Source organism: Corapipo altera, unplaced genomic scaffold (assembly GCF_003945725.1).
Source record: "Corapipo altera isolate COAL_440 unplaced genomic scaffold, ASM394572v1 64, whole genome shotgun sequence".
Classification (NCBI taxonomy): domain Eukaryota; kingdom Metazoa; phylum Chordata; class Aves; order Passeriformes; family Pipridae; genus Corapipo; species Corapipo altera.
In genome coordinates this window covers 8,459,716-8,475,109 of record NW_020884893.1, presented here as the reverse complement: position 1 = coordinate 8,475,109, position 15,394 = coordinate 8,459,716, and the positions used below count along the sequence as shown (strand labels likewise).

Below are 15,394 nucleotides of genomic sequence, written 5' to 3'. Positions count from 1 at the left end.
CCTCCCTGCTCTACTCAGCAACTGTTGAGGCACATCTCATTTCCATTAGTGGACATATATCAGTGTCAGTGCTGTGCTGGATGGGACAGGAGGACAGAGCACCCTGTTTGTTCTAGGCCTTCTGCAGCATTCAGTAGCATTTAGACTTTGGGCCTCTTTAAACGCATGTTCATTGTTTTACAAGTCTACTTGCTTGTGCATACAGGAGAGGAGTTCGTACAGTGGCTGTACTACGCCTTGACTTGTGATTCCAAACCAAGGTAGCCCGAGGTATCCAATTTAACAGCTCTTTGCTTACATGGTAACGGCGTTGTCATAGGATTTCTTGTGCTGTATGTCATGTCAGTAGTTGCATCCCTTGTGGGGAGTTCCTGTACCTGTTAATAATTTCCTTCTCCCATTACAAGAGAGAAATAAGGCATGCATATTCCTCACACTTGTAATTATAGCACTTGGTGCTCCTTGTACTCCTGTGCTTATATTGCTAAGCAAAGGGTCAAACATGGCTTTTTAAGCAGAACAGTATTCTGTCGCATCCCTGCCCAAATGAAGTATCTTCTGGGATCAAAGCTAAACTCTGAAATAATTGTTGGCTTATATTTTCTGTCTTTGATGTGATGTGCTCATCCACTTCATCTCTTTGAGCCAGAGCTGGTGCTGTAAACTGCTGTTGCTCTAATATAAGCTAAGGGAGCCACGCTGGTCCATACCCACTGATACCTGTCCCTTAATGTCAAACAGCCAACATACGTATGAAGTCCCTGTCAAACGTAAAGAAAACAGATGGCTCTTGTGTTGGAATTAGCCTCACGTCTCATTCCTTTCCTTGGTTTTTGTTTGTTCATTTTCCCCTGTCTGTCTGTGTTCAGCTCCTTCCTTTTCCTCCTCCTGGTGCATGGACCCATGGCCCACACGGCAGAACTGCGTAAGAAGCATTTTGAGTTTTCGCTCAAGATACCTCAACTTGGTTTCAGTCAGATTAATTAACCCTTCTTTTCCCCTGCCACCCTTACTTTTGGTGCATTATGCAAGAGTAAAGTTTGCCTGGCATAGAATTAGGCTGTAAACCGGCCTGCCATTAAGAAGCTGTTGCAAAACTGAGAGGCTCCCCTGACTTTTGAGGGATCAAAAAGCTACTGTGTTTACTTCTCAAGAAAATTTATATTTGATGCCTCAAATAAAATTGAGTTCCAGCTTCCAGACTGGCTCTTCCCTCCCTTCTTCCTATACTTAAGGAGCTGTATATCATCCCAGGTGTATCTATACTGGGAATGAGAAGGTGCAAATGTAACGTGTGTAAAGAAGTTAGTACCTGTATCTGCTGATTTGGCAGGAGAATCCTCTGCTGTTCCCAGCTTGGAGCTCTGCTAATAGAAAACATCTGATACAGGTGTGAACTGCAGTATCTTTGAGATGAAAACAATCTGGTAGTGTTTGGTGAGTTATGGCCTTGATGTAATTCCACTAAAACAGCACTGCACCTGTTTGTCTGGATCTTAGCACAAGTGGCTCATTTCCATGGACGTGAGAATTACACACGTGCATTTGCATTGAGGAGAGGAAACTGCTGCAGAGACTGAAAAAATCCCATTGGTACATGCAAGACAGAAAACTTGATCTCCCCCCAAAATAATAATTTCTCAGCGCAAATAAGGAGTTAATTGATTTGGAAGAAAGCCAGTTAAAGAAATTCTTTGCAGTGGGTAAATTTACTGTGCATAATGTGCCAGGTTTTATCTGTACAAACAGAAATGGATAATTTCAAACTCTGCTAATACTGCTCTGAATTTTGCATCTGAATTAACACTTCAGTGCCACTGCGTGTCTGTGAGTAATTTGGAGCGTTAGTTGGGCGAGAGGCTGTTGCTTTGTCCCACGGAGGCGCGACAAGCGGAGCCCTCCTCACCTGCTGCCTCCAACTGACTCCAGGTCCTTTTCCGGGGGTGGGGGGATTTTCTGATCCCGGTAGAGTTGACCAGATCGTTGGGAGAGGATCCTCCATGACTGACAAGGATCGGACCAAAGGGCCAGCAGAGGGGGAGCTGCCTGAAGACCCCAGCATGATGGGCAGGCTTGGAAAAGTTGAAAAGCAGGTATATTGGGTCAGGAGGGGGTTCTTGTCAGAGGGTGTTGCATGCATTGTGCTGGTTTTCTCTTGCCTTTTTTTCCCAAGTGAGATGTTACCATTTAGTAAAAAAAAAAAAGTAAGAACCAAGAATATTTTGAAAAAGAAGGAAGGTGGATGTTATGAAAGGTCCCTAGATGTCTTAGAAGCCTAAATGCCACTTTCTAGCAGGCATTTTGGAGTCTGTGACATATTGTCTTCCTTTTTTTAGTGAGTTTGTCAAAAGTTGACATTATTTCTGAAAACAGCACATTGGTTTCTTTGCCACCATACTAGACACATTACAAATGAGTCCCTGAGCCTGGCTGCTGTAGCTCATGGCCTTGCTAAAGATATAAAATCTTCTTGGAGGATAAGGCTCAGAAATCCCCATGGACAGACAAGTGCCAAGTGTAGGAAGGAGCTGGAAGGATGCAGGTGTGCTTCAGCTTTTCTGAAATTTGGTGCCTGTCAAAAAGTTTATAGGCGCATAAGGAAAACCCTGTAACAAGGGAAACCCTGTAACAAGGTGGAGAATTAAACCTGGACAACAGGACAATTAAATATTTACTAAGGGTTTGAGGTGGTGTGGGTCAGCATAGGCAGAGGTCATCTGTGAAGCCCAGCCCCGCTCTTGCTCTTTGATAGAAGTTGCTTGTACTCCATATGTTAATGTGCTTCAACCTGCATGTGGCACTGGAACTGTGGTGTTTTGCAGGTTCAGTCAATGGAGAAGAAGCTGGACTTCCTGGTGAACATTTACATGCAGCGGATGGGCATCCCACCAACAGAGACGGAGGCTTATTTTGGGTCCAAAGAACCAGACCCAGCACCTCCCTACCACAGCCCCGAAGACAGCAGGGAGCACATTGACAAGAACGGCTGCATCATCAAGATCATCAGGTCCACCAGCTCCATGGGTCAGAAGAACTTCTCCGCCCCACCAGCCCCAACCAACGCATGCCCGCCCTCCACGTCGTGCCAGCGGCAAAGCCACGGCTCCTCTCCCGTCGGAGACCCCGGCTCGCTGGTCCGAATCCCACCTCCGCCCTCCCACGAGCGCTCCCTGTACAGCGGTGGGCACAGGGCGAGCGCAGAGTACCTGAGGAACGAAGACATTACAACCAAACACCATGAGAGTGCCATGAGAGACAGCGACACGTCCATCTCCATCCCCTCGGTAGACCACGAGGAACTGGAGCGCTCTTTCAGCGGCTTTAGCATCTCCCAGTCCAAAGAGAATTTGGACATCCTTAACAACGGTTGCTATGCAGCCGTGGCCAAAATCAGACCCTACATTGCAGAAGGGGAGTCAGACACCGATTCTGACCTCTGCACGCCCTGTGGTCCCCCTCCCAGGTCGGCCACGGGCGAGGGACCCTTCAGTGACATGGGCTGGTCAGCCCCCCGGCAGTGAAGCCTTCCTGCAGCCGCCGAGCCACGTCCAAGCGCTGGCAGCTGCCCGCTCCAGCTGTCCACGTGCTGAACTTCTCAAGGAGATCGACAGCTAAGGTTTTCCTCCTTCTAGGACATCCTTAGCTGGCAGATACTTTCTTGCAGCTTACTCTGGGGGGGGAACGAGCAGGTCCGAGCCTGCGGTTGTGGAAGAGGTCACGGTGGTGGGCCAACTGGAGCCGTGAAGTCCAGATTTCTTTCATACTCTCTTTCTAAGATCATTAGGTGAAATTATTTCATGGCGCAGGGTAGGCAATTTGCATTTCTTGGGAATCTTCAGAAGCGCAGGGCAGGAATAAATCACCCAGCCAGGGCTTTTGTAGATCACAGTAACTGGCGGCTGACAAGTGTTAGGTGGGAGTTGCTATGTCATGGCACCCTTGATTACACCTTTAGGTGTTTTGGTGTTTGGAATGGACACGTTGTTTCCGGCTTAGATTTCAGATCACATGTAATTACAGGGGGTTGGTACTCTGTGGTTCCTCATTAGCTGTCAGGAAGGTGGCATAATTCCAATATAATACATGGAAATGTTGCATAGAGCCCCTGGAGGGGAGGGATGGTGGCCAGGATATTTGCATGAGCAAAAGACATGGCCTTGGAGTGGGACAGGTTAGGATACTGCTCTGGACCAGAACAGTTTGGAAACTATCCCATCTTAGGAAACTGAAAAACTCAGAACTATGATCTTGAGTGCAAGAAGAGGGACAATCCAGGGGGCAGTGAAAAGAGACAGAAGGAGGATAAGAGACTACAGGGCTGGAATTTTCTATTTTAAACCATGTATTATATTTAATTATCTCTCCTCCTGCTGACAAGGGACCTGGGGGTGCTTTGAAAGCAAAGACAAACCAAAGGCAACCCCTCTGGAAGGCTGCCATGGTGTGAAGCCATTCTCATGGCCATTGTGGAGGCACAGCCACCAGGCCAGAGGGGGAGGGTGGATATGCAGGATTCTGTGGTCCCCGTGTTGCTGCGAGCTGCTGAGCTCCATCCTTTGGAAGCCCTGCTGGTCAGAATGGGCACTTTTCTTACAGTTTGCATCGTGCCTGAACACTTTTGCACACACTATGCCCGTGAAAATCTTCCCTTTCTTCTTCTGCCCTGCCAAAAAACTCACACCCATGTTCTCGGGACATCCTTTGGTTTGTTTGGATCCCTCAAGCTGAGTTAAGAGGTTTTCTTCATTGTCTTTCAGAGGCCTCTTCCCCATGCTTGCCTGCCAGTTGTGCCAATCCAAGTCTGCCCCATTTCGTTGTTGTTTGAGGACCTACTTTTGGAAGGATCGTTGTGACATTACCAGGAACCTCAGTGGTGTGTTCAGCTGGGGGAAGGCGAGGGGAAAAGTGATGCTGAAAGTTTCTTTTGGGACCAAAACAAAGTCACGAAGTGATCCTTTACATGGATAGATTGGTTTTTCTGGAAGGGGGTGGATCAGGAGAGGTTGTGTTTGGGATCCATCTCCAGGGCTGGGACACCATGGCTGGGATTGTGCCTCTGAACCCTCCTGTGTTTTCACAGCCCAAATCCCACATGTGTTGCCTGCTGGGGCTCTGTCTGTGATTTCAAACCCTGTCTTGCCACATTTTCCCTGTGTCGTATCAAGAGCCTGTTAAGGACATTTAGGTGAGAATTTCATTTCTGTGTGGCCTTTCAGAGGTTGAACATCGGCTTGCTCGGGTTGAAGGGAGACTCACAGCCTGTTTCTCTCCACCTTGTTTGCTTGACCAGGCACAGTAACCCAGGATGATTTTGGCCTTAGGGAAGATGTGGGTGCAGTCTGACAGCTTGCAGACAGGAAATAAAACCGTTCTTTTGCTAGTGCCCAGGACCAACACACAGGTCTTCATATGAACTGAGGAAGGGGAATAAAGGCTCTGTGCAATTTTTCCTGCCATTTTTGGCATTCAGGAGGGGAAAACATTTTTCTTAGGGGGACCCTGGGCTTCCAGCCATGCTACTTATTTTCTTTACCATTTGAGCCATATTTTGGTTAACTTCTGCAATTTTTCCCTCTCTGTTTGTGCTCCAGAACTCCTTTTGGCTCCAGATTTCTTTGTGCAGAGTGAAAGCAGCGATGCCCTTGACTTCCCCACAGAGGCAACTTTAAATGTGAAATGGCTGTAAATTGTGCAGATTTGCCTGTGGCATGTTCCAAAATGAGATGCCTTGTGGTAGAGCAAGAAGTGTCAGCAGGTCCTAAATCAGACTTGGTGGCCTGTGTTTTCTACTGCCCACAAGAATAGAAATTACATTAGGTGAGGCAAAAATCAACATTGCTCCAGCCAGCTGCTCACTGCAAATTTTGTCCAAGTCAGAGATAACAAAGATTTATTGTCTTATTTGTTTGCAATTACCTTTCAAGGCCTGCTGGAAGTTTGTCACAGAAGGGTATGATATAAAGGCAAGAATGCCAGATGAGGCTGAGGATGATGTCATGCAGTCCTGTTGCAGCACAGGTACACGACTGGTCTTTTTTCATAGAGTCACAGAATCATAGATTCATAGAGCCATAGAATGGTTTGGGTTGGAAGGGACTTTAAAGCTGTTCTTCAGGGCCTGCATAGGAAGCATTGAGTTTACCCTCTTCAGCTTACTGGAGTCTATAAAACACATCTTTTAACATGTATCTTTAAAAGTTGTTGGATTTGTTCCGTAATCACTAATTGCAGAAAACTGTTTTTATACATGTGCAACACAGATCATATCTGGCTGCAACATATTTCACACAGATTTTTCTTTTAAAGGTGTAAGATTTATTTCACCTTTTTCTGGGGCTTCATATCAAAGAAATTCTGACACACACCTCCATCCACAACCATGCCATAAATCATCACTGCTCATTCACCCAGGCAGAAAGACCTGGATTTGGGGGTTAACTTATACCAGAACTAGCTGCAAATAATGCTTCTTATTTCCCTGAAATGATTTAGGCCTGCAGAAACAATGACATTGCCTTCTTGTTGCTTATTGACATAAATAATTTAATTCGTGCCCTAAATCATAGTCCACTACTCCCTGCAAAGTCTTCACCTTCAGCCATTCAGCTCCCCCATGCCTGTATCACTCACTCCTGATGAAAATCTCCCACAAGAAATCTTAACTACTAGATTAAAAGAAATGAAATCAGTTTTGCTAATAAAGCAATCCAAATTTTAAAGGTCCCAGCAGACTTTGTCCCACTGCTGAGCCTCTCTTGGGCTGGTCTTTGCTCCCCTCTCCCTCCCAAGTCTTGTTGCATGTTTTTTGGAGGACAGAAACAAGTTTTAGGCAATGCCAAGTGTGGGCAGAGGAGTCCAAAGAGAGCTGAAGAAGAAGTGAAAGCCAAATTTCCAGCAGGCCATCTTGAACTGCTGCAGGGATGCCCGTGCTCCTGTGTGGTTCTGTGCCCAGAACCTGGTTTTGAGATATGTCTGTGCTGAATGCAAAGCCATGACCTTGGATCAGAGCCTGGGATCTGGTCTCCAAGAAGGTTTTGGGTGGTTTTGGTTTTTTTTTTTCAGAATCTGGTTCTAGGTCTAGGGAGAAATACTGCAGTTGACTCCCCCCCGTGGGATGGAGCAATGTCTGGGACTGGGACCTGAACCCACAGTCAGTTTTTGGGTGCCTCAGGTACAAGTGTGAGTTCAGGTGGTCTGAGGAGTTCATGTCTCTGACCAGGTGACATGTCTGGAGATGCTGCAAGGTGGCCTTTCATAATGTGACCCCAAACATAGGAACAGAGCACTAACCATAAGTCAGATTTCCCAATATTTGGGAAGGGACTTTAATGTTACTCAAGTGCAGATTTTGTATGTGAATTTCCTTGTTGAATCATTTTCTTAATGATACTTTTTAAAGCCAAAAATGTCAAGGAGCTCACTGAAAACAAACCTCTTGTCCAGCTCAGAAAGCCATTATATTTCTTCAGGCAGACTATGTGATAGATCAGGTTTTCTAAAAATGTGTTTTATTTCAAATGCTACTTAATAGATCCAAAAAAATTCTGCAGGGTCATTACTATTTACAAATAAATAGATATATTTTTACATTTTTAATTGATTTTTAAAATTTTAAATTATGTGAATTTTTAGAACAAGTTTATATTATCTACCTGAGAAGCCAGAGCATCACCTCAGATACAAATGTTCCCCTTCCAGCCAGTTGCCCAAGAGAAAAGAAGAACACCTTCACTCATACTTTTTCCTAGAGAGAATTACTGGAAACCTCATTTCCCTGATATCCTCAGACTACTTTAGTCACACCAAAATTATTGCTAAAACTAAAATGTAAAAATTAAAAAAGAAACTGAAATTCCTAAGGACTGTACCCAAATGTTGTCCTATATGAAGACCCTTAGCAGTGAGTATTTTTTTGGGAAATGTTAAAAAGCCCAGGAGCAGGATAAGGATTTCTGTTTCTCCATCATATGAACCCTCAGGCTGAGAGTGAAGCCCTGAGCCTCCAACCTTTCCTTCCCAGCACAGCCCTCCGACCACAGCTGTGCTCCTGCATCCTCTCCCATCCCCTCTCTCCATCACAGGTTGGCATCTTCTGTTTTCATCAGCATCCTTTTCCTGAACCAGAAACAAGGAAATCAGATACAAAAGCTCCTTCACCTGCAGGTAACATTGAGGCTGCAGAGGGCCGTGGTGGAGGGCTGAGGGCAGCAGCCCCTCCGAGCCCTGTGGGGTCACTGCTGCTCAGAGGTGTAAAAGCAAACTCTTGCTTTTAGCACACAAACACCCCGACTTTTCTGCCTCACAGAGCAAAATCTGCTTCGAGCAGGGGTGTGGGCTCATTGTTGTTTTTTTTTAACAATAACAATAGGGTGGGTTTTTAATAATAAGGATAATAATACTGCATAGGAATCTTCTTTAGTATATCTTAGTGTTTGATGCCCCAGTGACACAATACTGCTTGCCTTATATTAGTGTCTAGAGGGAGAGGGATTACACACCTTTTGATACACTACTAATCACGCTTCTAATTTAGGTAGCAGCGGGGTCCTTTTTAACCTATGAATGTGCTTTCTGGACTATCTCACTGTACTCTCAATTTTGCCTGCTACTGCATGCAGCCTGAGATGAGTAGACAGCAGTATGCTCCAGCTGTATCTGCACTCCCAGATTGCTGTAGTACCTGACAAGGTAATGTTGCCAAAAGCATCATTTTGGGGAGAGCCTGTCCCCATAGTGACCATCTCGTACGGTGCTGTGGTGCTTCTGTAGGTAACACTGATATACCAAGTGTTTTTCATGCTGCAACCAGTCATCACCCCATCCCTCTGATACAGCATGCACAGACTCCACCTCTGCTTGTAACTACGGGGTAAAGAAACCACGTTTGTACCTGTGGTTCCTTCAAACGTGCACATGGGGAGAAAAAAATATGAATTGTGTTGGCTGTGTGTAACAACCTCCTTTCCACCCAGAAGCCTCTGAAAAAGAGCATCCCAGATACCCCTTTCTGAGTGTCCAGAGGAGCAGGCAGTGCCAAGGATGGAGGACTGGTCTTAATTTCGGAGATGCCATTTGAACCCACATGTGTGGGACTTGCCATATGTCTGTTTTAATTTCCATAGGGCACTCTCACCTGTGTCCTGCCTTGGGGTTCATGTGCATTTGTGCCTGCAGCAAAGCCCGAGGGGCAGGGGGGATTGTCACTCCAAAACTTTGGAAATCCCTCTTTGAAAGTTTTATTTGCCCTTGTCTACAGCCCTTGGTGGTCTCGGGGACCCTGCAGCTGTGCCATAGCCATTCCTCATGGAAGCATCTCTTACTCTCCTCATGGAGTGGCACTGAGCTACCTTTTTATGTCCATTAATGTTTTGCCACTGTTTTCCCCACTTTAATACCAGACTGTCATGAGGCCTTCAGTGTTTGCCCATCTCGCTCATGTTTGCAGTCTCTTGTATCTCTTGGCACTGCTGCCATGATCTAGTTTGACCCTGGTCCTATATCCTTATCCATACTATTTACCAGTGAAGCTGTAATGCCAGAACTCTGCACTGGGACTTGCTGTTGGCCTGACATCACTAGATGCACCAGAGAGCCTTCATATTTGGTTAGCATGACAGTTTTGCTTTTTATTGGCATTTTATTTGCTTCCTCATTGAGCCACCATGGCCTCAACACATCCCTGGTTTGTTCTGCTGGAGCCTTTCCACCCAGGGATGGAGTCCGTGTTGTCCCTCTGTGCAGTGCCCTGTGAGGGTTTATCCCCATGGCTTTTACTGATTGCAGTGAAACAAGGATGAGGATTCAGTTCACAATTTTCTTGTCCAGCTGAACATCTCAGAGAAGAGCTCACAGGCTCTACCACTGTGGATGCTTTTGCTTCCTGAAGCAGGAGCTGTTTTCAAGACCCCCATCCCCTTTAGTGACCCATACATGTGGCTGTGCATGGCAGGCTTGATAATGGGGAGAACTGGAAAGCAGCTGGTGCAAGCTGTGCTGTTTCCAAAGCTGCCAGTGAACCTGCAAGCATCTTGCCCTGTCCCAGTTCCTGTAAATACAGCTGCAGATGAATTTCTCAAGCAGCATCTGTTTGCCTAATGCTGAGAAACTTGAGCTCACTGCAGAGCTTTCCAAAACTCAGTGCCAAGCTCAGGCTAGATTTCACCTGCAGCTACACTGATAATTTTAGGGCAGGGTTAATGATTTCAGGTAGAAGCCATGTCAGAATCTCCAGTTTATGTGGTTCTGACCCCAAAACAAGGCTGAATGTTATGCTGCCAACAAAGCCTGCCTTGGAATTTCAGCTCCATTTGACACTGATGACTCTGGACCTGGGGAGATGTTCTCTTCTTCCCTCTCCACACAAGAAAAGGTCAGCACAAGCCTTGCAAGCCACAATGGGAAAATGCCTCCTTACTTTGATATGCCATGGGCACTTCCCATTAAAGCAGAAGCAGCATTTCATGGTGATCCCTTAAACTTGACCAACACGGTGGCCATGACCCATGTGCAGTGATGCTCATGACAAGGGTTTATCACAGATGTGGATATGGAGGTCTCAGTCCTTTAGCATCTCTGTGAACACCATGTTCAGTCTTGCTGAGGACAAGTCATCGAGGCTGGTGACAGGTCTTTTCAGTCCTGCCTGGTCCAGCATCTTCCCTGGAGCTGAAGTTATCCCATGCTCCTGTCAGCAGGCAGAATGGAGATCTTTCTGTGTTGGCTACTCTTCCCTCCCCAACAAACCCTAAAATTTGAATTTTTTTCACTTTTTCTCAGAAAATTCACGCACAATGTAGAGTACCTGAGACCTTCAGGAACACCGAGGCAAAACCAGATATAGCTGATAAATGACAGAGATTTTGTTATTTTAAATCAAGAGCAGATTTTAAGCATAGTGGCAGTTGCTGCGTGGTATATCAAATGCTTTAGGAGATTCAATAAATTATTCTTATAAATGTTTCATTCTTTTATCAGTAATTTGTATAGGTGGGTGCTGCTGTTCTTATACAGCAATGCTCCACACACTAAAACTGTACTCCTGTTTCTCCAATATAGACGTTGTATTTATGAAATTTATCTTGCTTAGTGTCACTTTGGCACATTATCCACGTGTGCTGCACACAGATTGCACATTACATGGCATATGCTGGTAGGTATCTCTACATGTAATCAGCGTATGTGCGTTGAACAGACACCAAAGTGTCACCTGCCTGGTTTGTGATGTGACTCAACATAACTGGGAATAGAGGAAAATGAACACCCTGTTAAGAAATTAACTGCATTTGAATGCTTCTTTAAACAGATTTTATCAGGAAGCTAAAATAAGAGATTGCCTTTGTAATGTTAATTAAAAAAATAACTGGAACAAAATGAACACACACAGCCCATAAATACTTAACAGCTGCTGTATTCCTATATATTCTTCATTGCTATACATTTGAACTGTAAATTCTGTACAGATTGAATGAAGTTCACAGTTTATCTTTGTCATAACCTGCAAGATAAAAGGACAACACAACTTTGGCTGCAAAAACACGTGCATGTGGTTTGTGTACATGCACCTACGTGTTGCTGTCTGTGCACGTGGATACGAACACGTGCACACACACACGCTTCAAAACAGATAAAGCTGCATCTGAGATGCACAAGGAGGGGGAAAAGTTCGATTTTGGAGGTGAGAGAGTGGGTAAAACAAAACCAAAAGACTGTTTTAATAATGTCTTTCTATCAAAAAGGAAGATTTGCAGTGGGAATTGATGTGTGGCTCCCATCCCAAGGAGAAATCTTACTTCTGAAGGCAGCACAGGCCATGCAGCAGAGCAATGCAGTTCTTTAAATGATAATTTCTTTGGCTTCCTTTCAAACAAACAAATATAATTCAGTGGCCAGTGCCAACTTCAAGTCCAAAAAGCCCATTCCTAGGATATGTGGCCAAACAGTTGTCCCATGCCATCAGAGAGCCAGGGGTGAAGGCTTCACGTGCTGTGACAGGGTGTCCCACAGCAGCAGTGCTGGCTGATGGCAGTGCCATGGTCTCCCACAAACCTGGCTCCTGCCCAGGCAGAGGATCCCACTGCCTTGTGGGTCTTACCCTTGCCTACATATTTTAAAAAAAGTCCCTAGTTAAGAGATGTTTAAGAAAAGAGTCATCAAAAGCCCGTCTTTGATCTTAGAGTTATGGAAGAAATGACCATGTTATAACCACAAAATCTGATTCTCAAAGCAGATCAGACTTCAGACTCCAATTGCCCCTATTCAGAGATTTCACCAGCCTCACTAAATGAATCATCCTCTAGGATTTCATTTTACCCATATTTTCACAGATATAAGAGCTATATTGGGTACAACTTACCCTTCAGTGTTTAATCTAAATAAACAAAGGCATGAAGAGCTAACTTTTCCAGTCAAATACTGCTGGATGCCATTGAAAAAATAGCAATCAAATTTTTGCATTGGCCTGAAATTCATCTCTAGGTCCAAAGTTCTCAGCTTTAAGAGCTGCAAAAAAAAAAAAAAGTCTTAAATAGGTTACTAAGCAAGAGGTACATCCATTGCTGGAGTATGTTGCCGTTTCCCCGAGATATCTGGACATTATCCTGGTTTATAACAGCATCTAGCTCATTTGAGCTTAACTGGGCTAAAAATGGTTCATGCATTTGTCCTGACAGTGAGAGCTGAGAGGTGACTTTCACACCGGGACGAGGTGGGTGCTGCACACCTTCACCTCCTGCTCCTAAAGCTCTGGGGCTCGGCTGAGCATGGAAGTTTGGTTGTCCTTTAGAAAGCAAAGACAGCTGCTGCTTTGCTTCCTTTCATTTGCTCTGTTGCCTTGGCTTTCTTGCACTTTCGTTTCATCTCCAAAGAATCTCTCATAATGCCTTTGGTACTTATGTACAATTTTAAAACATTTTGTATGTATGGAATGGTACACACTTTCTCTTGTAAAATAGCAATCGGGCTTTTCTTTTCTCTCTTTCTTTTTTTCTTTCTTTTTTTTTTCCTTTTTTTTTTTTTTTGGTGAATGTGTAATTTCCTCTGTACATTTTCAATCACGACTTCGTGCAATGTACATTTTATAGGGTCAGGTGCCAAGGGAATGACCTGTAGTCTCCTAAGGGACTCAGCTGGAAGCTGAGTGACACAGTCACAGACGGTTTTACAAAAGCATTGCAGGAGAGCGACGTAGCCCAGACTTTAACACTGAAGCACTGAGTGTGATTCAGAGCATACCTTCACATGAAAGACTGTGGCAGCTGCAAAACTCTACATGTGTGATGTGAAAAACAGCAGCGACGGTTGCAATCGGAAGGGAAACGGAGGGAAATTAAATAATCACAATCATTAATTTAAGCCTCGAAGCATCAGAATGGAAAATTTGCATTCAGTAAAAATTACCAGAGATTTAACCTTCATGAGATGAAATACACATTTATTTTTCTTTGCACTTCTGTTCTCTGTGTTTCTTTATTTCTGGGGATTTTTTGGTGTTTTGGGGACATATTTAATGGCTGATGAAGAGGAGTGAGATGGTGACTGAGGGCCTGGCCCTTCCTGGCATTAAACCTTCACACCTCCATTTCTTATATCTAATGTTAAACAATACTTTCTGATTTATAAAATCAAGCTCAGAAATCTCAAGTGCCCTTTGTTACAAGGACACTGATCCTTCAGAGTCCTCTAGCAATATTGACTTTCTTTAAGCCACATCCTGACAGATAAGGGATTGGAATTCTTCACTACCCATGCCAACTCTTCATCATCCTGCTAAAAATTGAGGCTGGTGTTATTGAGGTGGGCTCAGAGCCAATATATGGCACTGGGAAGGGATTTTTATCTGTCCCACGAATTATCTTGCTTACCAGACATGAGCCCTAAATTAAGAAATCACGTGCTGGATTTTGGAGTGCTGTCTAGGAGTGAAGTGGATTGACTGACAGTGCTTCCCACAGCAAGGTTGGCTGATGAAACAGCAGTTCCATTTTATATGAGAAAAGGAAAAAATAAAATCCCTTCCTCTATACTGATATTTCTTCCAGAAAAATGAAATAAGAGAATTTAGATGAACCAGGGCCTGTGTTTTAAAGAGCCTACCAGTCATTTGGGGAAGGCAGTGAAAGAGGCTTGGCAGAAGGAGCACTGTGCTCAGGCACAGAAGCCCCTGCTTGTGCCAGAGGACTTGGCTCGAAGCCTTCAACAGCTCCATCCTGCCCAGAGCTATTAGAGAAGGCCAGGTGTGAGCATTTCCCAGTGGGTACAGCACACTGAGTGTGCTTAAGGAACATCATTAGATTTTATCTCATTATGTTTCACACCAGCGAGATGAGCAGGAGAACTCTCAGTTTGCTAAGGCACATTCCCCCATCATCTGAACAGGATTATGTGCTGCATCCAAAGTCTGTCCTGCAGCATCCCCCTCCCCCCCCAACCTGGACAGAGATGCTGCTGGAGCCAGAGCAGAGCAAAACTGCTGGGCAGACCTGCAGCCCTTGCTCACATGTTCACCAAGGCAGGAGAGGAGAACAGGCTGGAGGAGGCATTGCTTTTCCCTGGCAATTGGCCTCCAATATCCTGATAGTCCAGTCCAGAAGAAAACTCAGGAGGGCCCTTTTCCCTGCAGTGGTGAATGTCCCTCTTTTGGCAACAGAAGTAAATGTTGGAGCCTCAGAAGAAATTCATATGAATACAAACCAACTAAATCCCCTAGGATTGTGGTTGCCCTGGCTATCATGGGAACACATCTACCTGCTCTTCTCAAAGCTGGAGTTTCTCAAGGGAAAATGATTTATATTCAAATTCTTCAGGCAGGGATATTTTGCCCTCAGTGCCTTCTGGCATGTGGTCCCTCAGGATGCCAGGAGCTGGATCCCAAGGAGGTGTGATAACACGATGCTGCAGTAACTCAGGGATACTCCCATGGAAGTTCACAGCTCACTGATTCTAATGGGGTTTAATAAGTTAATTAACATTTTTCCCAAACAAGCACTGTTGTTTGGGATTGTATATGCAGATACAGGGTCTGAAGTTCTGTGGCATGAACCCATTGCCAAAATCTCTGCTGTGCTCTGTACCTAAGCAGAATCCCAGTCTGAGTATTTCTGTTTGCTAACTAATTAGACCACTTACTATCCTTGGAAATTAAAGAAACATTTCTTCCTTATTCACTGGAGGGGTAAGCAGGAGTTGCTACAAGATGAAGGCTCAGGTTGTAAAACCTCAGTTCTACTTTTGGGCATCCCATTTAAGACACCTGGAGCTGGTGCTTCTCAGTCCAAGGTGAAAAAAAGGCCAACTCCAGCTTTTGATCCCAATAACACCTGATTCCAGCACTTGGGTTTCCAAATCTGGGCGGGTAGAAACCTTTTTCCTTCCTGAAACTGTGCAATAACTCAGTGGC

At 44.9% G+C, this 15,394-nt stretch overlaps 1 protein-coding gene across 11 annotated transcripts in view; it reads left to right on the top strand.

Moving 5' to 3' along the window:
* Positions 1-13,444, top strand: part of KCNQ2 (potassium voltage-gated channel subfamily Q member 2) — a 74,396-nt gene extending 60,952 nt beyond the window's left edge. For all 11 annotated transcript variants that reach the window (XM_027645825.1, XM_027645822.1, XM_027645823.1 and 8 more), the window contains 2 exons: positions 1,970-2,093; positions 2,823-13,444. In XM_027645825.1, coding sequence (XP_027501626.1) covers positions 1,970-2,093; positions 2,823-3,521 — 823 coding nt within the window. In that variant the 3' untranslated portion in view covers positions 3,522-13,444. The remainder of the gene's footprint in view (positions 1-1,969; positions 2,094-2,822) is intronic.
* Positions 13,445-15,394: the final 1,950 nt, after the last annotated feature.